This window comes from Bombina bombina, chromosome 8, assembly GCF_027579735.1.
Source record: "Bombina bombina isolate aBomBom1 chromosome 8, aBomBom1.pri, whole genome shotgun sequence".
NCBI lineage: Eukaryota > Metazoa > Chordata > Amphibia > Anura > Bombinatoridae > Bombina > Bombina bombina.
In genome coordinates this window covers 267,946,028-267,972,171 of record NC_069506.1, presented here as the reverse complement: position 1 = coordinate 267,972,171, position 26,144 = coordinate 267,946,028, and the positions used below count along the sequence as shown (strand labels likewise).

At 38.2% G+C, this 26,144-nt stretch overlaps 1 protein-coding gene across 2 annotated transcripts in view; it reads right to left on the bottom strand.

The window, feature by feature from the left end:
- Positions 1 to 8,745: 8,745 nt before the first annotated feature.
- The window catches only part of MPZL2 (myelin protein zero like 2), an 88,993-nt gene continuing 71,594 nt past the window's right edge, over positions 8,746 to 26,144 (bottom strand). For both annotated transcript variants that reach the window (XM_053691292.1, XM_053691293.1), the window contains one exon: positions 8,746 to 10,621. Coding sequence is in view for 1 of the 2 variants with exons in the window: in XM_053691293.1 (XP_053547268.1) it covers positions 10,585 to 10,621 (37 nt within the window). In the remaining variant the exon portion in view is untranslated. The remainder of the gene's footprint in view (positions 10,622 to 26,144) is intronic.

Below are 26,144 nucleotides of genomic sequence, written 5' to 3'. Positions count from 1 at the left end.
TGTTTAAAGGGACAGTCTAGTCAAAATTAAACTTTCATGATTCAGATAGGACATGCAACTTTAAACAACTTTCTAATTTAATTTTGCTTTGTTCTCTTGGTATTCTTAGTTAAAAGCTAAACCTAGGTAGGCTCATATGCTAATTGTGAAGTCCTTGAAAGCTGCTTCTTATCTGAATGCATTTGACAGTTTTTCACAGCTAGAGGGCATTAGTTAATGTGTGCCATATAGATAACATTGTTCTGATGCCCGTGGAGTAACTTATGAGAGAGCACTGATTGGCTAAAATGCAAGTCTGTCAAAAGCACTGAAATAAAGGAGCAGTCTGCGGAGGCTTATAGGCAAACAGTGTATTAATATAACTGTTGGTTATGCACAACCGGAGAATGGGTAATAAAGGGATTATCTATCTTTTGAAACAATAAAAATTCTGGAGTAGACTATCCCTTTAAATGTTTAAAGGGATATAAAGGTAAACATTGAAATGTGCATGTGTCCTGTAAAGCATGTAATGCAATAGACTTCCATAAGCAAAAAATGCTTCTAGTAAAAGTTAATACTATTTTTCAGCAGCATACGCACATATGCTGCGATGACCCGTGCACCAGTATTCAAACACCACACCTTCTCAGAGAGTCAGCCGTTGCTTTATGATACACAATAAAGTCTTCACAGAGGCAATAAACACCACCACCATCTCTATGAGCTTGAATACTAGTGCACGGGGCCCTCGCAGCATATGTATGTATGCTCCTGGGGAAAAAGTAATACCTTTTATTAGAATTAATTTTGCTAATGGAAATATATTGCAAAACTGCGCATTTCAATTTTGAACTATCCCTTTTAAAGGGAAAGGGACAGTGTACTTTAAAATTAGTTGTTTCCTTAAAGAGACACTAAACCCAATTTTTTTTTTCTTTCATGATTCAGATAGAGCATGCAATTTTAAGCAACTTTCTAATTTACTCCTATTATCAATTTTTCTTCGTACTTGTGCTATCTTTACTTAAAAAGCAGTAATGCAATGCATAGGAGCCGGCCCATTTTTGGTTGTGAACCTGGGTTATGCTTGCTTATTGGTGGGTAAATGTAAGCCTCCAATAAGCAAGCACTATCCATGGTGCTGAACCTAAAATGGGCTGGCTGCTAAGATTTACATTCCTGCTTTTAAGATAAAGATAGCAAGAGAACGAAGAAACATTTATAATAGGAATAAATTAGAAAGTTGAATAAAATTGCATGCTCTATCTAAATCATGAAAGAAACAGTTTGGGTTCAGTGTGCCTTTAATTTGTTTCCAATAACTTGTTATACCAGCAGCAGAGTATAAAGTACATGATAATTTGCTTCTCATAGTTTACTTTTTTATATGAATATGAGCCGTTTTTGTTCTTTGAAACCACAATCCATTAAAATGGAAATCAGATCTCTTTATTTTATCATTTTCTGTACACACACATACTTTATATGATCTCTGTCTGTACACCAATGTCCAGCACTTAGAGAGAACAGTTGAATAATAAAATGTTAATTTCTTATCTCTCCTAACCCCCACTGGGAGTGTAATTTATTCTGTTGGCTATGGGCTAGATTTAACAAGTGCTGGGCGGGCATCTCCGAACCCGTCCGCCCGGCATTGCAGCTTGCAGGCAGCAATACACTGCCCATATTTATCATTGTACAATCAGCTGCTTGTGCAATGCCTGCAAGTCTGTGGTGCAAACTGCCAGCTCAGAGTTGACTTCACTGCTTGTCTATAGCCTATACTTAAGTATAGAAACTTTCAGTATAGCTAGGAATAACACAGGCAAAATCGGCTATTTCAAATGCAGATACAAATGTAAATTTGCTATTTGTGTAAAGAAAATAAGAGCACATTGAAGAATGAATATATATATATATATATATATATATACAATACGTAAAAGAAATGAGACCTTATATTGAGGCTGCTGTCTTAATAACCGGAAAAAAAGCCTTAGAAAACTATAAAAATAGACAAACAGAAAAGCAGTTTTAAAAGCATTTTAGTGGAGAGACAAAAAAACTGCTTGCCTGGCCAGGTCTGTAATCATCACTACAACTTCAATCCAGTTTCACCTGAGAAAGGGGAGGAGCCCTGAAACGCGTAGTAAGGATTACAGACCTGGCCAGGCATGTAGTTTTTTTGTCTCTCCACTTAAATGCTTTTTAAACCACTTTTCTATTTATTGTTTAAAGTGAAGGTCAATTTAGATGAATCGGTGCCCGGTTTTTAATAATACTATTAAAAACAAGGGCACTTTAATCAATCAAAATTGACATTTCACTCGTTATCTTTAAAAACTTACCTTTTAATCCTGACAGTCGCTCCAGCGATTCCCCCGGCCTTCGGAAGCCTCTTCATACATCAGAAATGACGAATCCGGCTTCCTCCAATCACGGCTTTCCCCCCCAGGGGAATCATGGCCTGAGGCAACGCCGTGATTGGAGGAAACCGGATTTGTCATTTTGGACCCGCGAAGAGGGCTTGCGACGGGCAGAGGAAGCGCTGCAGCGGCTGTCAGGATTAAAAGGTAAGTTTATGAAGAAAACAAGTGAAATGTCAATTTTGATGAATAAAAGTGCCCTTGTTTTTTTTTTTTTTTAATAATAATTTTTATTGAGGTTATAAACTTAGCATACAGCTTTATCAGTGCAAGGTAAATACAGGTAGCCCTCAGTTTACGCCGGGGTTAGGTTCCAGAAGGAATGGTTGTAAATCGAAACCGTTGTAAATTGAAACCCAGGTTATAATGTAAGTCAATGGGAAATGAGGGAGTTAGGTTCTAAACCCCTCTCAAAATTGTCATAAGTAACACCTAATGCATTATTTTTAAAGCTTTGAAATGAAGACTTTAAATGCTAAACAGCATTATAAACCTAATAAAATAATCACACAACACAGAATATATAATTAAACTAAGTTAAATGAACAAAATTGTTTGCTAAACAGCATTATAAACCTAATAAAATAATCACACAACACAGACTTCACTTGCATTTTTCTGCAAACAGTTATTTCTATGCATTCCAATCTGGACTGATTTATAGACAGGAAGATCTTGTTCCTTTAAAATCTGCTCGATAGCTCAGGTCTGATTAAACTGATTAATTTCAGCTTGCTTGGCTTTGCTGCAACACAAGCGGACAGCTCCACCTACTGGCTATTTTAATAAATGCACTGCTTCTCAATGCTTTTCAATAGCAGTCACATGACTGGAAAAAAAGGTTGTTATTCTGAAACGGTGTAAATTGAACCGTTGTAAAACAAGGGCCACCTGTACAAAGTATCAGTGTTTAAAGTTCCATAGAAAGATACAAGGAGAAAAAAAAGAACTTTGTGAGAGGGGGTTGAAACTATCTCTTCTCTTAAAACCTAATTTTTACAGAGGTCACCCTTTGTGTACATACTATTTTTCCGTGGTTTTACAAGTCCTTTTACAATAATCTATAAAGGTGTGACCTTTAAGATAGTGGGTTAGTCTTTTAAGGCATTTCATCAATATGACATTACGCATTATGGACTCCTGTGGGGAAGGGGGGTTCCAGGACCCCTCTCTGCTGATAGTTAGTTAGCTCATGAGTCAGTCCGATATCCCCAACGCCTGGCTTATCTTTTGAGGGGGGGTTGTAAAGGGCGCATATGGTGAGCAGTTTAGGATCTGGTATGGTATGGGGATTGGGGGGCAGGGGGGGTCTCAGATATTGTTCATCACTCCGCTTCCACCGGTCAGTCAAGGGGGTTTTACGGGACCACAGTGACTCCCAGGGCTCCCATGTAAGACAGTAATCATTTAATTGTCTACGCTCTCTAGCGACATAGTTTTCCATGTTCTTAATTTAATTTACACAGTCTACTACTCTCTGCAACCTAGGGGGTTGGCTCTTTTTCCAATTCCTAGCAATAAGCAATTTAGCGGAAACAAGGATATATAGCAGGAGGTTTTGTTTATTTTTGGGAAGCTTTTCTATTCCTAAATGTAGAATTGTAAGAGCCAGGGTTAGGACTTTCAGTAAATCTAGATCATTACAAATCTTTTCTACTTTACACCAATAATCGTTCAGTTTTGGGCATGTCCACCAAACATGGAGGGGGGACCCCGGTTCTCATCACTCCCTCCAACACATCGGTGAATGGTTAGGAAAGAGTTTCTGCAGCTTTTTGGGTACCAGGTGCAACCTTGTAATTATTTTGAAATATAATTCGTAGAGGGTTATACAGTAGGTTGCTTTTTTCGTTAGGCTAATAGCCTTGCTCCATGTCTCTGGTGTAAATGTCAATTGTAGGTCTCTCTCCCAGGCATCCATGTGTGTTGTTTTTGGGGAAAGTACTTCCCCAGTTAGGCATTTGTAATATGCTGAAAGGGGCTTAGACAGTTGGAGATTAGTCTCCCATCTCGTTTCCCAGGGGGTGAAGTCTCTTAGTTAGTCCTCCAGAAAACCCCAGGACTTCATCAGAGTTCCTAGTCTCAGTAAGTCGAACTGAAGACTGGGAGTCAAAGTGGGGAGTTTCAGCATGTCTGTATGTGGTCGCAGTTGTTTGTTACAGTAGAAGTCTTTTAGCATGCTTATGTCTGTATTAGTCCACATACTAAGGTGAATGTCGGGTAGGCCTAGTAAGAGTCCCCGCACGGAGTGTATGGGTGAGGGGTGTGGGGCAATAAGTTTATTATGACGCAGTTTGACCCAGGTCTCTTGGCATCCCTTTATTATACTATAAGCAACATGGACTTTAGCCTGCCAATGCTGGGGGAGCCAGAGCAAATCTTCCAAGATGGTATATGCTGGCATGGAAGCCTGCTCCAAGTCCCTCCATCTTGTTGGGGGAAGATCCTTTCCCCAGGCAGTGGCATGGGTTATCATTGCTGCTTCATGGTATTTCCTTATGTTGGGGAGACCTATGCCTCCTTTTTCTACCAGGGCTACCAGAGTATATTTGCTGCCACCCGAGGCCTTTTATTATGCCAAGTATATGAATTAAACAGGGTCTGAAATTTCCTAGTTAAAGATGCTGGGATTGGAATAGGGATAAAGCAAAATAGATAGGTAAGCTTAGGGAGGATCATCATCTTGAGTGCTGCTACCCTCCCCATCCAAGATATCTCGCCATATCTCATAGAGTTAAGCTCAGAAGTAATTCCTGTGAGAAGGGTCTCATAGTTCTCTTTAAAGGTTATGGATTTTGCATGAGAAAGAAAGACTCCTAAATGGCGGATCCCCCTGGCAGACCACTTAAAAGAATAGAGGAGCTGGATGGCCTCTTTTTCATTCTGCGGGATATTAATGGAGTATACCTCCGTTTTGGTCACGTTGATCTTATAGTAAGAGATTTCACCAAATTGTTTCAGAAGATGCATCAATGGGGGGAGGGAATCTAGGGGCCCAGAGAGGAAAATCGTAAGGTCGTCTGCAAACAATGCCAGTTTCTGGATAGTGTCATGTATCTGTAGACCTTGGATATCTGTTGACTCTCTAATGGCTATCGCCTGTGGTTCAATCGCAAGGACAAACAGAAGCGGAGAAAGGGGGCAACCCTGCCTAGTTCCATTCCTGATCACTATTTTGGGCGAGCAGAACCCCAGACCCCTCACCACTGTTGTAGGGGTTGAGTATAGTGCTCTAACCGCTGTATTAGAAATCCGGTATACCGAATGCTGAAAGAGTCCGGAACAGGTAGTCCCATCTCACCCTGTTGAACGCCTTCACGACATCCAGTGACAGGGTCAGCATGGGGAGCCCCATGTCCGCAGCCTCAGTAAATATGTTCAGAAGACGTTGAGTGTTATCAGAACCCTGCCTGTTCTTGATCTAGGTGTATGAGTGTCCGTAAATGTTTTCCTAACCTATTCGCCAACACTTTGGCGTAGATCTTGGCATCCACATCGATAAGCGAGATGGGCCTATAGCTGGAGCAGAGTAGTGGGTCTTTGCCTTCCTTGTGAATTGTGGTAATGTTTGCCTCAAGAAATTCTGGTATAAAGCTACCTTTGTCTGCTACTCTACTAAATAGCCGAAGTAGGTTCGGGGATAGAATCGGGCTAAGAGTCCGATAGAATATCACTGTGAACCCATCTGGGCCTGGGGCTTTGTGGAGTGTGAGGTCGTTTATGGCTACTTTAATCTCTGCCAATGTAAAATGCCTCTCCAATTCCCTTCTAGCTTCCTCATGTAGGGTAGCTAAAGCAAGTCCCTCTAAAAACGTATTAATGTCTCCACAGCTAGCTCTATAAAAGTGCCCTTGTTTTTAATAGTATTATTAAAAACCGGGCACCGATTCATCTAAATTGACCTTCACTTTAAAGCTTAGTGTGGTGACTGCTTTTAATATTTTTTCGTAATATATGCATATGCTTTATGATGATTTGATACTATGCTACATTGAATTGTTTTAAAATAAATATATATTGTTTTAAATTAGCTATTTTGTTAACAATTGAATACATTCTAGCAGGTAAAATTGATCATTGTTAACATATAACAAAAGAGAAAAAAATTAGGGTATTTAGTGATCTATTATACCTGCTAGAGTGTATTGAATTGTATATAAATTGCTTCTTTTATCTTTATTTTGTAATTTGAAATAGCCAATTTTACCTGCTGAAACAGCCATCTGTACTGAAAATATCAGTACTGCAGTAAGCTAGAGGCAGTAGAAGAAATTACACTCCCAGTGAGGAAGACATAGTTATCAAAACATCCATTTTCAATTGTTCTCTCAAGAGTTTGTTTGTACAGACAAAAATAAATAGGCTTCATGGGAGAGATTATATATGCAGAGCAGGCTTCAGCGTAACTTCTGAAACCCCTGCTGTCCGTAATGTCACCTCGCACATCGGGGTATCACATATACGGCGCCATCAGATGCTAAACTGGCGTGAATAGGACAAACTGGCGATCTTCAGAAATGTGCACAAATACACATTTCTGTCGTCGCAAGTAGCTTACGCCAGTATTATGTCCGCATAAAGTGTCAATAAAGAGTTGTTTTATGCAAATAAGGATAACGCACGTAAAAACGAAACCGGAATTAAACTGAAAAAACAACACGTAATTATGCTATTCAAAATCCCATTTTCTTGCGTGTGTTTGGATTGTTCGTTGAGCTACAACACACAGCCCCGGAGTGGAGGATTAGTGAAAGTAGAGAGAGAGGCGCAAACAGAATAAATAGTTAATAATAAAAAATACTCAGCACACCTAACTGTATCAAGAAATATGTAAATTTAATGTTAGCAAGAATATCATTTAATCATGGTAACAATAGTAAAGCAATTATCAAAAGATACACGAGAAACACCAAAAAATGGTGAGAGGTCCCTAACCTATCCTCATACAGACTTGCATGCAGCATACACTCGCATATACAACACTTCCCCTTAGGCGTCCCTAAGGAGAAATAGAACCGAAGCGTCTTTTCCCAGAAGTTTCACAGTTCAGTAATGTGAATCAATGGCATAAGGGCTCAAAAGTGATACTTTGTAATCCATATATGTTGTAATAATATTATCATGTTTATGACATACTCTTGTACTATAACTCACATCCGCATAGTTGTGTATGAAGGGTACATATAGTAATATTGACTTATAAGATGTAAATCAATGTATCTCACATCCAACATAAATTGACACCTGGGTATATATAATAGTGATGTTACTGATAGGGGTGTGTGCATTGTCAGGTGTTTTAAGGCTGCAGGTGAAAGGTTGTGCTGTTTGTGATTGGTTTGACACAATTGCAGAGGAGGAATATTGATTTTAATAATTAAGTGGGCAGCAAGGTTTACAGGGACATTTTACTCAAAAATTTTCTTTCCTTTGATTTGTTCCCAATAATCAACTTTACCTGCTGGAGTGTATTAAATTGAATTTGAAATAGTTTATTTAGCCTGGGGTATCCCCGCCCATCCTTAAATATTTTGGCCTCAAGGCCAAGCTGTGTTAACACAGCCAGTAGAATAAATTACACTCCCAGTGGGTTCTAGAAGAGATAAGGTAATAACATTTTAATTTTCCATTGTTCTCTCCAAGTATTGGTGATTGGTTTATGAACAGATATAAGATAAAGAAGCATGTATATGTACACACTGTAATTGGAAAGAGAAAATCAATTTTATAGTATACTGTCCCTTTAACTATTTGAGATGCTGCTTAAATGTATGTGTTTGTTAAGGCTTCCAGGGAGTTACGTTGCTTTTTTAGTCACAAGGGTTGCTGCGTCTGCCTATGTGTGGTGAGATGAAAATGGAGTAGATTTTCTGAATTCTACGCGCGTAAGTCCTTGCGGTGAATATGTAATACCGAATGGCGACCCCAGTTCGATGTTAGTTTATGGGAGTAAAAAATGCAGGCAACGGGTCAAATATACGCGCGTAACTTGTATGCTACGCCGTATATGTGATACCAAAACCGCCTAAAAAACGGCGTTGCCGCATATGTAATCTTGCCCCATGAGTATAGAGAGTGATAGGATATTCAAGTCTGAGCTTCCCGCAAGCTCAGACCATTTGATTAGGTTATGTTTTCAAGGAGCAAAATGTTGTTTAATATACAAAAATTAACCATAGGAAGCAATATCCTATACATTTTATACTCTGCAGCAGGTATAATATCATTGGAAACACATTAAGGGGAAAACAATTTTACAGTAAACTGTCTCTTCAAAAAAAGTTACATCTACATATTTTAAAAAGTATCTTTAAAATAAAAATCTAAAACAACAAGATGGTTAAAAAGATTTTTTTTTTTATTAACAAGAGTACAATAAACTAAATAACTTTATCAAAATACAACATAACAATTGTTTGACACACAAAAAAGGCAGGCTGGTTATATGGCAGATTCTTTTAACAAAACTTCCAAGATGATCACCTGTTGAGAAATAAACACCCTTAAAGGGACATGACACCCAAATTTTTTCTTTCATGATTTAGAAAGAGAATGCATTTTTAAACATCTTTCTAATTTACTTCTATTATCTAATTTGTGTTATTGTCTTGATATTCTTTGCTGAAAAGCATATCTAGATATGCTCAGTAGCTGCTGATTGGTTGCTGCACATAGAAGCCTCATGTGATTGGCTCACCCATGTGCATTGCTTTTTCTTCAAATAAGGCTATAAAAAATGAAGCAAAATAAATAATAGAAGTAAATTGTAATGTTGTTTAAATTTGTATGTTCTATCTGAATCATGAAAGAAAGATTTTGGGTTTAGTGGCCCTTTAATGACACACATAGGGACAAATTCAACATTTACAACTAGACAAATGTACATTATATTTATACTGTACCATCTTTACTAACTAAACAACATTCCCTCTGCGTATGTGAACCACAGCTTGGTGGGCAAAGGGCTACTTGCCCATGGTACGTCTAGAATCGGATCCTAGGCAGCAAAAAAAAAAAAAAAAAAAACACTTAAAGGGTTTAACTCAGCCCTCTGTCATACATCTTAGATCAAGATTTCTCAATTCCAGTCCTCCAGACCCCTAATAGGGCTGATTGTTATGATATTTCAAGTAAAGCAAGGACTTACTGTGTGCTTAGCATGAAAATGTACTTTTTTTTTTAATGGTTTAGAATGATATTATGTTATTATTTTTTACCTCCTCAATCCTCAGAAAATGTTCTTTGGAAGCACATGGTTTAAAGTAGTAGTATTTTGACTTGTAAAATGTTTGCAGGGAATCCTCTGATGGGGTGATTAATAGAAGCATGTGGCTTTCCTGTTAGCTGTATTTGTGTCTTTTCAGAAAACAATAATGTCCACAGCTTGAAAGACAATACATTGCTTTTCTTGGATGAGCATAATCTAAAAATCACTCCCTGTGAGAACCTAAATAAGTCATGTGACAATGACCAACAAACATCTGGCAGTATGATGTAGAATGGAAAAAAAAAAGTAATTAAAGGTGGATAAATTCCGGAAACAAAACATTATTTACACTTTTAGGGATATTTTTGTGTTATAGTGTGTACCCCATACTATGATTTGTTTGCAAAGAGTCGCTGCTGAGATTAAATGTACTGATAGCAGTAATATGTTTAACAGCTTTTATTCGTATGTCGATGCCTTCTCTACCATATTCATATTAAAAAATATATTCATTATATTAGACTATTTCATAAAATATTTACCTACAAAATCAACTGTCTGAAGAAGGCAAACACGTATTATACAACGATCAAACACCCTTAATTCTTTTTCTCTTTTGTTTTTTTGTTCATAAAAAAAATGACCCCGCCCCCCCTTGACCATTAGCTTTATATTAGCGCAATAGAATCTGTGGGTCAGTAGAGATCACACACTAACTTCTGGCAGCAAAGGTCAGCCCCATGGGTGTAAGGGGCAGAAAAATAGCACCAGGGCCATGTGGGCAGACTTGTATAAACAGCAGAAATGCCACACGCTAGATGCTCTAGGCATGAGGACGGCAGCTCCATAGATCCAGACGTATATTTATAGTACAAATCCATATACTATTTAGCTCTTAGGCTAACCAATAATACTAATAGCAGTCTACACGCAGCTGTCCAAGATTCATGAGTGTGCACAGTGCGCTGTTCAAGGAATCCGGGGCTTTTCATGGACCAGAGTTGACCTGAGAAAATGAGAAAATGTTTAATTATGCATAGTAAAAAAAAATGAATAATAATATTACTGCACTGTTGCAAACATTGCAGCCACTGTGCTAAAGAAACGTTCACGCTTCTGAGCTTCTATGAGCCTACCTAGTTTACCTCATCAACAAGGGATACCAGAACGAAGAAAATTTGATAATAGAAGTAAATTGGAAAGTTGTTCAAACTGTCATGCTCTGTCTAAACCATTTTATTTATTTATTTACTGTCCCTTTTTTAATTTATTACAAGACTTCAAAAAAACATGTCATTACAATGTGAATACTGTTCCTTTAAAGGGCAAACAGCTGATAAGAATTAATTGTATTCATAGACACTGCTGGAACACCCTTTCAAATGAGCTAGAGACTCCCACACTTGGTGAGAGGTTGATTTCTGCTGCTGCTTCTTGTTTGCAGCGAATTTCTAGAGCCAGTTCTGCATTACTGCCATTTTTAGTATATGTGACAGTTTAACAGACAAAAGCGGCTAATTACATTTTTCAAATGACCATGTCCAGCTGGTGAAATGGATAATTGGGAACATATTAAAAGGTAATTTTACAGTATAATGATCAATTAATGCATTATGAGTTTACACACAATTATATTAATTAATTATATTTATTTTCCATAGCTAATTTATTTAAATCTAACATTGTTACATTGGTGTAACTATTAGGTCATTAATATACACAGCCTATTCCTGTGCTACATGCACACAGTGGGGTAGATTCACCAACTGCTCTTCCAGACTTACAAACTCATGTTTTACTACAGAGCCAATTCATTGAAGGTTATTTCTGTCCATTACTGGAAGATCTCCATAATATACTAATTGATTGGGTTGGGAAATGCTGTTTACTCAAATGTCTGTATCTTATATTGACTGAATTCCACATCACTGAAGTTATCACAGGGAAAAACAAGTTACTGACTTGAAATCGTTTATATAACGATATTCAATGATGTCTCACATTATTACTTATCTTCTGACCATCTGGGTTTAAAGGGATCTAAATATGGCCAAAAGGAAGACGTTTTAATAAACAGGAATATAATCTTTAAAAAAACACACACACACAAAAACATGCATTTGCTTTCCTTTTTCAATTATAATTCGGCTATGTTCTTTCTACTCTATGTCTCTTATTCAAAACCAAGTAAGATTACTAAATTGTGTCAGAATATGCTTGAAAAATTCAAACCACTATTCAAAATGAATTGGTCCAGGTTGATACACACAGAATACAGGAAAATATCCATGCTTGCAATATTTTAGCTTTGGGGCAGCCATATTGAAGTGACAGTAATGGAGGAAATTGAGACAGTGCAAAAAGGTACTTGTATATGTATTATTTTATATTACGTCCAATTAATTATTAAGTTAGTATTTAAAAAAATAAAAACACCCCAATTACTCTTTGTTTTATATCCTTTAGGTCACTGGTTTTTTAATGGTGCTTGTGTTTTTGACAGCGTGGCAAGTCCACGCTATAACAGGAGGCCTGGTGGAGGGAGGTAAGACCCATGCTATTACAGGCCAAAAACCTTAGGGACCAGCGGTGTACAGGGTACATCATGGTCGTTAAGGGGTTTAAATATTGTTTGAAAACGCCTTTTTTTTTTCTTCAAACTTTGCCTAGAAATTTGCTTCCATTTACATTTATCAGAACCACATATCTTTCCTGCATTTCTTTTTTTTTAATATAGGTGAAAATAGAATGCAGATTAAAGTGAACATGCTTAAAAATACACTTACTGCAGTTGTATTGCAGTAGTATGACAGGGCTAGGAGCAGCATGCTTTTCAATTTGATGTCTTTATAAATCCCCTTCATTTTCTGATGGTAAAACTCTCATTATGACTATATTTGGCAATAACCAAACTACAGTTAAAGGACCACTCAATGCAGTAGAATTGCATAATTAATAAGTGCATAATAAAAAGACAGAAGAAATGTCAGCATTTTTGCTATCACTCCATTTAAAAAGAAATAGAGCATTGTTGTTTATTTACCTATTAAAACTATATATATATTTTTAAGTAGACAACCAAAGGTATTGATCTAGGCCCGTTTTGGTATATTTCATGCCATCATTTCGCCGCAAAATGCAATCATATAAAAAAAATTAACTTTTTCACAAACTTAGGGTTTCTCACCGAAATTATTTACATAATGCTTGTGCAATCATGGCACAAATGGTTGTAAAAGCATCTCTGGGATCCTTTTTGTTCAAAAATAGCAGACATTATGGCTTTGCCATTGTTTTTTGGTAATTAGAAGGCTGCTAATTGCATCTGCCCACCACATTTCTGAAATTGCTGGCAGTAGAGAGGTCAATTAAAGGGACACTGAACCCAAAAAAAATTCTTTTGTGATTCAGATAGATCATGCAATTTTAAACAACTTTCTAATTTACTCCTATTATCAAATTTTCTTCATTCTCTTGGTATCTTTATTTGAAAAGCAAGAATGTAAGTTTAGATGCCGGCCCATTTTTGGTGAACAACCTGGGTTGTTCTTGCTGATTGGTGGATAAATTCACCCACCAATAAACAAGTGCTGTCCAGTGTACTGAACCAAAAATTGGCTTGCTCTTTAGCTTAGATGCCTTCTTTTTCAAATAAAGATAGCAAGAGAACAAAGAAAAAATGATAATAGGAGTAAATTATAAAGTTGCTTAAAATTGCATGCTCTATCTGAATCATGAAAGAAAAAAATTGGTATCAGTGTCCCTTAAACTAGCTGGTAAGGGTAATAGTATTGTACTATAGGTATTAACCTCCCTGATCCCTCCCAAACAGCTCTCTCCACCCCCCACCCACACTCCTCATCACCATTTTTGGTACAGGCAGACAATATGCCACTATGCAGTTTAGTGCTTTTAAAAAAAAAAAAAAAAAAATCCTGCAATGTAAAGATCCCTCTTAGTAGTGGCAGCCATCTTAGGTACTGGCAGCAGTCTGCAAGTACTCAAATTAGAGTAATTTTTAATTTTATGTATTTACTAATAATTTTTTTCTGTAGTGTAGTGGTCTGCCCCACTTCCCCAAGCGATAATTTTGTGGCCCCCTCCCCCCTTTGATTTGACATATTTTCTGTAGTGTAGTGTCTCCTCCCTCCCTCTCCCTACCAAAGTTTGTTTCTGTTGTGTAGCGTCCTGCCCCTCCATCCGCCTTCCACTTCCCCCTCTGCCGCTGAGCCACCTCCCTATCCACCTCTGGACCGCCCTTCCTCACTGTTAATGTTTGCATACAGTAACCATGTGATTACATGACCGCCCTGGGCTCTGAATGACCCCGGATACACTGCCTCAGTTACAAGGCAAGTTCTGGGGCTGCAGGTGGGTGTAGGAACTGTGCAATCCCCTATACAAGAGGCTCAAAACCACGGACGTACCGTACGTCACTAGGGTATTTTTTTCGTTATGTAATGGTACATCCATTTAGCCGAAGGGGTTAAAGGACTATTAAATACAGTAGATTTGCATAATTCACAAATGCACAATACAGTGACAATTTAATAGCACTTTCTCTGAATTATAATTAGCATATTTTTCTAATTTTTTTTTTAAAGATGGCTTCCAATTCTCTGCCCACTGTATAATGTGACAGCCTTGAGCCAATTACAGACCTATATACAAATACACTGTAAACATTTGCACATGCGCATTAGGAACTGGTGCCTCAGAAAGTGTGCATATAAAGATTAAGAAGACATTGATAATGTGAGTAAATTGGAATGTTGTTTAAAATAGCTGCTCTATCAGAATCTGGAAAGCATAAAGAGACATTGTACACTACATTTTTCTTTGCATAAATGTTTTGTAGATGATCCAATTATATAGCACATCTGGGAGTGTTTTTGTAAAAATGTATAGTTTAGCTTTTGTTTTAATAACATTGTGCTGACTCCTAACCAAGCCCCAAACTTTTAGATGTATACTGATGTCTACAGATTCCTGCAGCTCCTGTTTGTATAATCTGTCTTTTCATATGCAGGGGAGGGGGTAGTATCTGCTCTTCCAGCCCCTTTTACTGGGTGTCCCAGCCTAACCTTATCAACAGTACTAAACTGGGAGCTTCTGAGTACATTTTTAAAAGGTATCTGTGCATAATCTTTTTTTTTTATAGAGGGGATTTTTAGGGATATATGTGTGGGAGGATCACTAGAAGGATCTAGTCTGATATTGAGTTAAAAACTCAGACAGCCTGGTAATATCGACAGGGGTTGTGTAAATGACGTGAAAATGATTTTAAAGATTGTGTGTATATATATATATAAACGTACTTGTTTACAGATGAAGTTTTTTAATATGTATTAGGAATAAGGATGTTATGATATGTTTTGACTCTTTAGGAAGACCGGAATTAATCATGATTGTTTTATTATCAACATATGTGTATTCTATACGCCCATAAGGGTGTTGAACTACGTATCAACAGTGGAGGCTTGAAAGAACTCTTTCAAAGGGGCTGTGTGTTTTTTCATTGGTTAAATTATTTAAATAATACTGAATTGTGTAAGGTGCTAGATGCCTGATGAAACGGCAGTTATAGCCGAGAAACGCGTTGCAGATAGGGGGTAACACTTGAACACCCCTATTCCACTCACTGCTTTTGTTTTTAAATGTGTTGTTTTTAATAAACCATTTTTATACTCAAGCAAAGTGCTAGCACCTTTTTGTCTTCCTATTGGAGCGTCACACTGATGTGAGCCTTGTATCCAGTCTGGAATACAGTTGGTACCACAAGACCAGGAGAGAGGGTGAGCTACACATGAGGCGCCCCTCTGTTTTGGGCTTCACTTTTTTAATCTTTTTTATAGTAGTGTCTATTACATGCAGTTATATGAAAATTGGTATATACTGTCCCTTTAATTTTGACTTTAGTGTCCCATTAATAAGATTTTCAGTTTGTGCATATAGCAACACACCTGTAGAGCCTTTAATAACCCTGTTATTTGCATCTATAACACATAGGATAACCTTACAATGGTTTAATTGTCACTAATAATTGACAGTTATTTGCTTTTATACGATTGTGTGTAAGCTGGATTTCTTTGTTGGGTTGTTATCTGCACTAAATAGAACAATACTGTTGTCTCACATTGATAACGTTCATCACCTTGCAAAGGATAAGAAGAAGAATAGAGGAATTGTGTCCTGATGTCACATGTGTTTATTCACTAAGATTTGAAGAGCTATATCATATCCCAGCTCTATATAATAATCTAAAACCGTTTTCCCTGCATTAAAGGGACAGTAAACCTCAAAAATAATGTTATATAATTCTGCACATAGTGCAGAATTATATAACATTATATTAGCGCAAACTTTATAAAACATAAATATTTCCTTTTAATTTTTTAAAACAACGGCTGTTTTACAGACCCGCTCTTCTGAGCGGGTTTGTTTGTTTCACACAGCGCATCGGGCCAGCTGTATAGTCATTGTGCTGCCATCTATTGCGCTTGCATATGGATAACTTTCTTGCAAAACTGCTGCCATTTAGTGTTCCAGATACCTGCACACTGCTGAGCTTACATCTCTGCTTTTCAGCAATTGATAACAAGAGAACAAATACATTTTGATAATAGAAGCATAAAGTTGTTTACTAGGGACCGTATACTATAAAATAGTTTCCAATTACTTTTTTATCAGCTGCAGACTATAAAATGTATGATATTTGCTTTTTAAAGGGACACTAAACACTTTGAGATGGTAATATAAAATGATAAATCGTATATATAAAAAAAAACTCTGCAATTGTCCCCTTTGCCTGTAATTCAATTCTGAAATTCTGAGCTTTTCAGTTCCTGTAAGAAATGGAAATGCAGAACACTGTTATATTCCTCACAGCCATTGGCTGCACACTCTAGTGACCTATTTATAACTGTCCTTAATTGGCCACAGCAGAGAAAGTAACCTAAGTTTTATTTTATTTATAAAATATTTTACCAGGAAGGATACATTGAGATTTCTCTCGTTTTCAAGTATGTCCTGGGTCCACAAAACATTGCATTTATATACAATATGGTACAGTAAAATTCAAAATCAATAATACACACAATATATACAAAAAATTAACATAGAACAGGTAGGAAATATATATTCAACCATGACAGGTGCATTCTGTTTTGAGATATGTAGAGAGGGATCTCTTAAAGGATATTAGGTTTGGGGAAGGTTTGAAAGTGTGCGGGAGGTCGTTCCATAATTGTGCTACTCTGTAGGAAAAGGAGGATCGAGCTGCTTTCTTTTTGTATTGAGGCAAGCTAAATAATGTGCTGGTACTAGATAAGAGGTTATAGGAGGTGGGAATAGCCGGGGAGAGCATTTTGCTCAGGTAGGGTGGGAGCTTCCCAGAAAGGCTCTTAAAGGGCCATTATACACTAATTTTTTCTTTGCATAAATGTTTTGTAGATGATCTATTTATAAAGCCCATAAAGTTTTTTTTTTTTAAAAAATGTATAGTTTTGTTTATTTTTAAATAACATTGCTCTGATTTTCAGACTCCTAACCAAGCCCCAAAGTTTTATTTGAATACCGTCAGCTACCTTTTCCAGCTTGCTCCTGTTTGTGTAAAGGGTCTTTTCATATGTAAAAGAAGGGGGAGGGAGGAGGGTCTTATTTCCCACTTGCAGTGGGCTTTCCAACTGCCTTTTCAACAGAGTTAAACTGAAAGCTTCTAAGTACGTTTTTAAACAATTTTATACTGGATTTTTATATCAGTATCTGTGCATCTTATTCTTTATAGTAGTGTCTATTACATGCAGTTACATGAAAATGAGTGTATACTGTCCCTTTAAACACAAGGCAGGAAAAATGGAGGGTGCGTCTGGATTCCAGCGTCAGCCAGTTTAGTTCTTTTAGCATGTCACAATGGTGGGTCCTGTAGTTACATTGTAGCACAAAGAGGCAGAACGAGTTATACAATGTATTAAGTTTATTAAGGTAAGTTTGCGGTGCAGGTGCATTAACTACGTCCCCGTAATCCATGATAGGCATCAGCATTTACATTATAATCTTTTCCTTTACTGTAGGGCTGAGGCAGGATTTGTTTCTGTACAGGGCACCTAGTTTTGGATAAAGTTTAGATGCAAGTTTTTCTATGTGGAGGCCAAAAGATAGATTTTTAGATAAATTAGATTAGTTTTACAACATACCCAAGTATTTGAAAGAGTGGACTGCGGTCAGCGTGCAATTGGATTTTGTTTTGATGCATAGATGGGAATTTTGTAATTTGTGTAATTTAGGTCTCGTTCCAAAGATCATTGTGACAGTTTTGTCAGTGTTTAGGAAGAGTTTGTTTTTTGAGATCCACTTTTCTACCTCTGTGAACTGGTCTTGGAGCACTGCTTCAAGCTGCAGCAGATCGGAATTGTTTGCATAGATTACAGTGTCATCTGCATACATGTGTACAGTTAAGGATTTGCAGACATTAGGCAGATCATTTATAAATAATGTGAATAGTAGGGGGCCGAGAATGGAACCTTGGGCAACACCACACGTGACTGGGAGAGGGAGGGAGTCACTGTCCGAAATGGAGACATATTGTGATCAATCTGATACATGTGATCGAAACCAGGTTAACGGACGATCAGCAATACCAGAGTTTTTTTAGTTTGAGCAGTAGTATGTCGTGGTCTACTGTGTCAAAGGCCTTTGCAAAATCAAGGAAAATAGCTCCAGTTAGGTCTCCTTGCTCCATGCCAGTTTGTATGTCTTTGCAAACTTTTAGGATGGCAGTTGTAGTGGAGTGATTCAGGCGAAAACCTGATTGATCAGGGGTCAGATAGTTAGAAAGTTAGTAATACTCGCATAATTGCGTATGGACGTTTTTTTTTTAAGATTTTTTGACAATACTGGGAGCAATGTTATAGGGCGATAGTTAGAAACCAATGTTAACTCACCACTTTTATGAATAGGCACTACTCTTGCAGTTTTCCAGAGTTTGGGTATATAACCAGACACTAAGGATTCATTAATTAGGGTTGTGACAGGCTTAGCAATTGCCGGCGCACTGAGCTTCAACAGCATTGCTGGGATTTGATCAGGTCCAGACTGGTTTTTCATTTTTAGATTATTAAGGTGTTAACGACATGGGTACAGGTCTAAAATTGAACTTCTCTATATTGGGTCTTTGCTGTTTTAGTGGGGCCTGATCCACATTTGTAGTTTCAGGATGTGTGCCATTTATTAGTTTGTCAATCAGGGTGGTGGAGCATCCGACAAAATAATTGTTAAAGGCATTTGCTGCTTCTAAGGGGAGTTGCAGGGTTTGGTTATCCACATTGACAGTGGAGGGTTGGGAGTGGATTGGTGGATTTTGTAAGCTATTTATTAGTTTCCAAAACTTTCTAGGGTTAGATATGTTATTGTTCAGATTTTCACAGAAATATTGGGCCTTGGCCAATTTTGTTTGTTTAGTGCATATATTTCGCCTTTGTCTATATATACACAGTGATCGTTCATAGAGCCAGTATGCTTGAACTTTGACCACAATGAATCCTGAAACTGGTACATTTGAATGAGGTCAGCTGTGATCCAATTTAAGTGTGCTCCTTTTACTCTCACCTTACGCAGTGGGGCATGCATATTCCTAACTTGTAGGCGTTGACTGAAAAAATTCAACTGCAGAGCCTAGATCTGGGATCAGGTTTAATCTGTGCCAGGGGAGGTTCTTGATGTTATAACATGGCAGCTCCCATTGTTCTCAGACTAATCTTTACTTTGAATGCATCATTCAATCTAGCATTTGTTTAGTGTTTAATGTTCCTTTAAGGTTTATTGTGTATATGAAATAGCTGATTTTGTGTTGTGAAGCCACAACCTAATAAAATGGGTTGAGCTTGTAGGTATAATCAGATCTAATTACGTTATCACATTGTGTACATACACATGCTTCTTTATCTTATAGCTGTCTATAAACCAATCACCAATACTTGGAGAGAACAATGGAAAACATTTTATTACCTTATCTCTTCTATACCCCACTGTGAGTGTAATTTCTTCTACTTGCTGTGTTTACATAGCTTGGCCTTAAAGGGACATTAATCCCAAAAAATTATTTCATGATTCAGACAGAGAATACAATTTTAAACAACATTCCAGTTTACTTATTTTATATAATTTGCTTTATTCTTTAGATATCATTTGTTAAAGAAATAGCAATGCACATGGGTGAGCCAATCACATGAGGCAAATATGTGCAGCTACCAATCAGAAGCTACTGAGCCTATCTAGATATGTTTTTCAGGAAGGAATATCAAGAAAATGAAGCAAATTAGATAACAGAAGTAAATTAGAAAGTTGTATAAAATGGTATTCTCTATCTGAATCCTGAAAGAAAAAAAAATGGGGTTAATGTCCCTTTAACTATGTAAGAAGAAAAATTTTTTTGTTTGTTTTAATTACCATATTTTATCCAAAGCTTGTCTGCCTATGTCAGTGCGCTCCCCACAGAGTTCTTCTTTCAAATATGTGGTGTATTTACAATCCAAAATACTATGCACGCATACCTTTTTTTTTTTTTTTGTTTAAGTATTTTTATTGAGGGTAATAAAGTATACAGCATACAGGTTACTCAATGAAACATATGCATATAAAACATTTAACATGAGAATCTAACAGTATAATAGGTAAACTAGGGAGCAACCTCACCACCACCCTCTATTTTTGCCCCTCCATAAATACTCAGGCCACTTTTGGACTCTAAATTTTACTGTACACTAACTGAGGGGATTAGTGCGCTACAGACCACTTTTGGGCCTGCAGATGACTGTCGCATAGAATACACAAAGCATATATATGAGCATAAGATTTTTTGTTTTATAGATTCGCAGCGTCCCCAAATATACAGGTCCAATCAAGGGACCAGAAACTGTATAGAACCCTTGAGGACATGTTGATGGAGTTAATGGTATAAAGTATAGTTTCAGTGTTTATGAAATAGAGATTAGACATTCATCCTCAAAGTATAGAAGTGCACGGAGGGCACCAAAATTACTCTATTAACTTCAGTCAAATTCAGACATGGTCAGCTGATAAAAGTGATGTCCTTGATTGTAATCGCAAGCAAAATTAGGCATTAACATTGAACAGTTGTAGAAACATAAACAGTAGTATAATATTCATAATGGCAGATTATAGGGAAAACTTCAGAAATTAATGCACATAAGGTTATTCGTACTGGAACTATCAGTAATAAGATCCTGCAAGCCTTCTGCACTCTACTATATGAACACGTAAAAAACTAAGGCTCTACGGTCAGAGCAGAGACTACTTCACTCTGCTAAAAGGGAGTGTGGGGGACAAATTACTTATCCCTTACCACACAGATATATGGGGGGGGGTAACGGATCCGGACCCAATCTAAGGGAAAACTCACATTAAGCGTCGCTGGTATCCTGGAGCTACCGAATGTCGCTTAAGATTAGCTTAGGGACGGTAAGTCTAATGAGCGGCTGCTAGTGCCTGACAATAGCTTGCTGGGGTGTTAGTGAGGTGGAACATAATCCACGTTTGTGACTTCTCACGGGGAGAGTTGAATACTCACCCCTAATAAATTTCAAGACACACCGTTTGTTTGAACTACATAGTAAACTTTAGCGCATACACTACTCCAATCGTTGACTCAAAAAATGCATTGATATTAGAGAGCTTTCTTACATAAGATAGTTAGCTTTTACCTATAAAGTAGTTAACTTCCCCTAATAATAACTATACCTTGCAAGGGTTATTTAGAGATTAAAGTGTAATGGTGTCCAGGGTGATACACACAGGTGATCTGAGCGAGATTACATGCAAGTACTTAAACATGTAGTACAATCCTCCTTGTTCTATACTAATCCTACTCTTGGAGCTCACATAGGGTTAAATATATATATATATATAATTCCTGGAGGGGGCTGTACTGGTACCCAGAGAAAATTTTCATTTAATTTCGTGTATAGGCGGGAGCCTCAATATTGACTCTAGGTACATTCAAGCACTTGTCTATTTATGCATAATAGCTGTCTGAAATGTTAACTAAAAGTAATAAAATCCCCGTACGGGACCTATCGCTCAAAAAGTTAAATTCCCATCACCAGTTACTCCCTTAACATACTGTTCGTATGGCCCACTAAATATATATTTGGGTAAACAATAGTCCAAACATGGACCAAGCTAGTGCGTCAATATTAAAACCTAATAGAACTGCTCATGAGGGAATCCAGCCCTGCACTACTTAAACTATGTGGCAGCAGATTAAATGTAAATTAAATTAGGAAGGTGATATGTATATTTGAGCGGGGTTTTTTAGTAATTAGACCTAACGCTAGGCACCCATCAATAGGACTGCAGTTTTAACCAGCCAAAGACCCCTTTCAAGACCGCTTAGCTCATAACACGCTTTGAAGGTATTCTCAGCATATAAAACTGATTACACCCCAAGCACACATCTCAGAGCAGTCACACAAGCACTCAGGGAGAAAGAAAAAAAAATGAAAGCATTCAGGAGCATGAAAATATGAGATGAACAGGGGTATTGGCTATATAAAAAGCGCCAATTAATATATGAGAGCATGGGGCAGTCCTCAACTGAAAATCCGACGACAAATCTTCATGGATACAGTGGGTGTTAAGCCGAAGTAGTTAAGGCACCTCCAAACAAGCAAAGCGTAGCGTGGTAGTCTCACATAGTCCCAATAACTGTTCAAATGTCCATTAAGTCTTTCTGAAGCGTCCGCTTAGCCTGTTTGCATGCAGGCAAAGCCATCTGCCTCCAAGCGAGGCCAAACAGTCCAGGGATCATAAGGGGCGTACAGGTATAGAGTCCGGTATAGCAAAATCATCATGGTTATGTCCAGGAGTAAAACCCCTGTGTAGGACGACTCCGGGCCCCCTACCCTGAAGAACACCAAAGCATACATACGAGAAGCCTTCCAGAGGCAGGGATCAGCAGTTTCCGCGATCTCACATATTTCCCTGAGAGCCTCACTGCTCATTTCAACGGTACTGTCGGGTGTCTGAGAGTTGTAATCCAGCACGACAAAAGAGCCGGATCTATCTCCCCCGGGCTCGGTCCGCTCCCGCTCACTCTCAGATAAACCAGGGACAAAGGGAGGGTCTCCCGCAACCAGCTGCGTGGCGTCAAGCTGCTCATCGTACACTGCTTCTCCCGTCTCACCCAATTTACTGTGCATATTTTTTGAGCTTGCCGCTTCAATAACTGCGATTAAGCAGTCAAATCTGTTGAGTATTAATTGCTCATAATCCAGAAGTAGTGCCTGGATCTCGATGTAGGTGCAGTCCTCCATAACAAAAATGGTGTAATCCCAGTGAAGAGTTATTCCAATGTTGCTTGTTCTTGTTCCTCTTTATCCCCTTTTTTCCTCTGTTAATTATGCTCTTAATTAAAGATCACAGCCTTATCTCACCTCAGACTGCCAATATTTTTAGTGGTTAAGCATTATTCATCAGAAAACTTAGTTAATTGCAATGTAAACTCAGGAGCCTCTCCAAAACACGTCTTGCTGCAACGGCTCCCGGCTCCGCCCCCCGCACGCATACCTTTTTGTTATATATAGAATGGTGCCATTAACAATCTCTCATTTTTCCATATGCATCAAAAAGTTATCTCTGCATACAAAATAGATATTTTGAAAACATTTAAAAATGACTATTCTTTCATGATTCAGACAGAGACCAGGAAGACTGTCACTCACGCCCTCGCCAGCAGCCGACTGAACTATGGTAACGTACTCTACGCCGGCACCACCATCAAGCTCCAAAAGAGACTACACTGCATCCTGAACTCCTCGGCCAGACTAATCCTTGACATCCCTCGTCAATGCCACATCACCAAAAACCTGCGGGACCTGCACTGGCTCCCCATCAACAAAAGAATAACCTTCAAGCTTCTCACCCACGCATTCAAGGCCCTCCACAACATCGGTCCCAAATACTTCTACACCCCTACCAGACAACTTCGATCGGCCGACCAAGCCCTCGCAGTCATCCCCCGCATCAGGAAAACCACAGCGGGAGGCAGATCCTTCTCTCACCTGGCAGCCAAGACTTGGAACACCCTCCCACTGCACCTCAGACAAGCTACCGCCCTAACTAAGTTCAGAAAGGACCTCAAGACCTGGCTCTTCGACTGAACTGCAACCCTCAGTGCCTTGAGACCCTTACGGGTGAATAGCCGCGCTTTACAAGAACCCGATAGATAGATAGATAGATAGATAGATAGATAGATAGATAGGAGTGTATGATTTTAAACACCTTTCCAATTTACTTTGGTTATCTAATTTGTTTCATTCTCTTGGTATCCTTTATTGAAAGCATACCTAGATATGCTCATGAACAGCAATGCATTACTGTGAGCTACCTGCACCAGATGTGTTCAGCTAACTCCCAGTAGTGCAGTGCTGCTCCATCAACAAAAAAGATAAAAAGAGAATGAAGCAAATCTGATAATATAAGTAAATTGGAAATTTGTTTAAAATCACATGCTCTATCTAAATCATACAAAAAATGGGTTTCTCTTTAACATAATTTACATTATTTTGGAGTCCAAAGACACACCCCTTAAAACGCCTCTTGTGCATGTTTATCTTATCTCCTGCTGTGGCCAATAGGGGCAGATATAAATGAGCTGCTGCATATCAAGCAATCACTGTGCAGGAAGGGCAGGGTACTGAATTTGACGAGATGCACTCAAGCTTCTCAAGGACTAGTACATTTTTATTTCAATTACAGAAAAAGCAGGCAATATTAATAATGAAAGTACATTTTATATATAATGAAACATTTTATAGGGAAATACAACGGGCTCGATTTATCAAGCCCTTCTCCTCCCTATGACTGCAGGTTCTCACAAGAGCACCTGCAGTCAGGATTTATTAAGCAGCGGTCATTAGCTCACAATTTTAGAATGGAATTACATAAAAAAAAGGTCTTGATAAAGGCAGTTAGGTCTGCTGAAACACGTAGAATTTGCTTACTGACATTTGTGTTTTCTCATACACCCATTGGGATATAAACTCGCTTCATACAGGTTCATCTCTATTTCTAAAAAAAAAATTGGAATATAGACATATGAATAATTCCTGTTTGTAGCTTGTACTCCCTATTATGACCATATCAGGTTCATGGTTAGTTTTGTGAAATATACGAACAAACTGTATGTATAATTCCTGCTGTGCTCAACACCTATTTCCACATCCAGCTATAAAGGATTCCTACTAGGCCACAATTGAGCAACCGGAGTTGTTCCATAATTGTTTTCGGACCCAGAATCACAAAGATACTTTGTTTCTATACAACAAAGAACTACCATTAAAGGGACAGTATACACTCATTTTCATATAACTGCATGTAATAGACACTACTATAAAGAATAAGATGCACAGATTCTGATATAAAAATCCAGTATAAAACTGTTTAAAAACTTACTTAGATGCTGTCAGTTTGGCTCTGTTGAAAAGGTAGCTGGAAAGCCCACTGCAAGTGGCAAATAAGACACTACCCCCTCCCCCTTCTTTTGCATATGAAAAGACCCTTTACAGAAACAGGAGCAAGCTGGAGAAGGTAGCTGACGGTATTCACATAAAACTTTGGGGCTTGGTTAGGAGTCTGAAAATCAGAGCAATGTTATTTAAAAATAAGCAAAACTATACATTTATTTTAAAAAAAAACCTTTATGGGCTATATAAATAGATCATCTACAAAACATTTATGCAAAGAAAAAATGAGTGTATAATGTCCCTTTAAGGAAAGACCAGTAACAACACACCAACTTGGTCACGTGATCTGACGTCACCACAATCTCGGAGCTCACTATATTACCATTTAAAGTGATTCTAAACGTATACTCTCAACAATATTTGTAATAAAAAAGTAAATGATGGGGGGGGCGGAGCTAAGCCACGCTGGGTGATGGCCGTGTTTCACTAGAGCTCCTTAACCTTCAAGCCATACGAAGCATATAATAATGACAAAAGTTCCCCTTTTTATAATTATTTCATTCAATTAGTGCGGCGGAGCACCAACGTACCTTTAAAGTGCGACACAGCCCGGGAAAACTTGTGCCGGATCACTAATGGGAGAAACTAGAGGTGATGGAAGCGCCATCTTTACTACTTCCATAAACGCAGAGATAATTACCACCACAAGCGGCACCTGGCATCTGCACACATTACCGCACGGAAGCTTGGAGCAACACGACAGTAGCAACTGACTCCAACTGAGGAGCCGAGGACACGCTGCCATTCTGAGAGGTGAGCCGCACGCCTTCACGGGCTCCCTGAATACACTTAAAGGACGGTAGCGAGGCCTCAGTGCGCCACACACATAAGCACACAAACTCCTTGGCCTGCAACGGCTCGATGCGGCCCTCTCCTCACCTACCAGTAAAAAGCGATATCCCCCTTGGAGTCCCTCACAGCGGGAGAGAAGGGAGAAATAACAAATAATACAAAATAAATATAACTTAAGAGCGCCACCTTCATTCA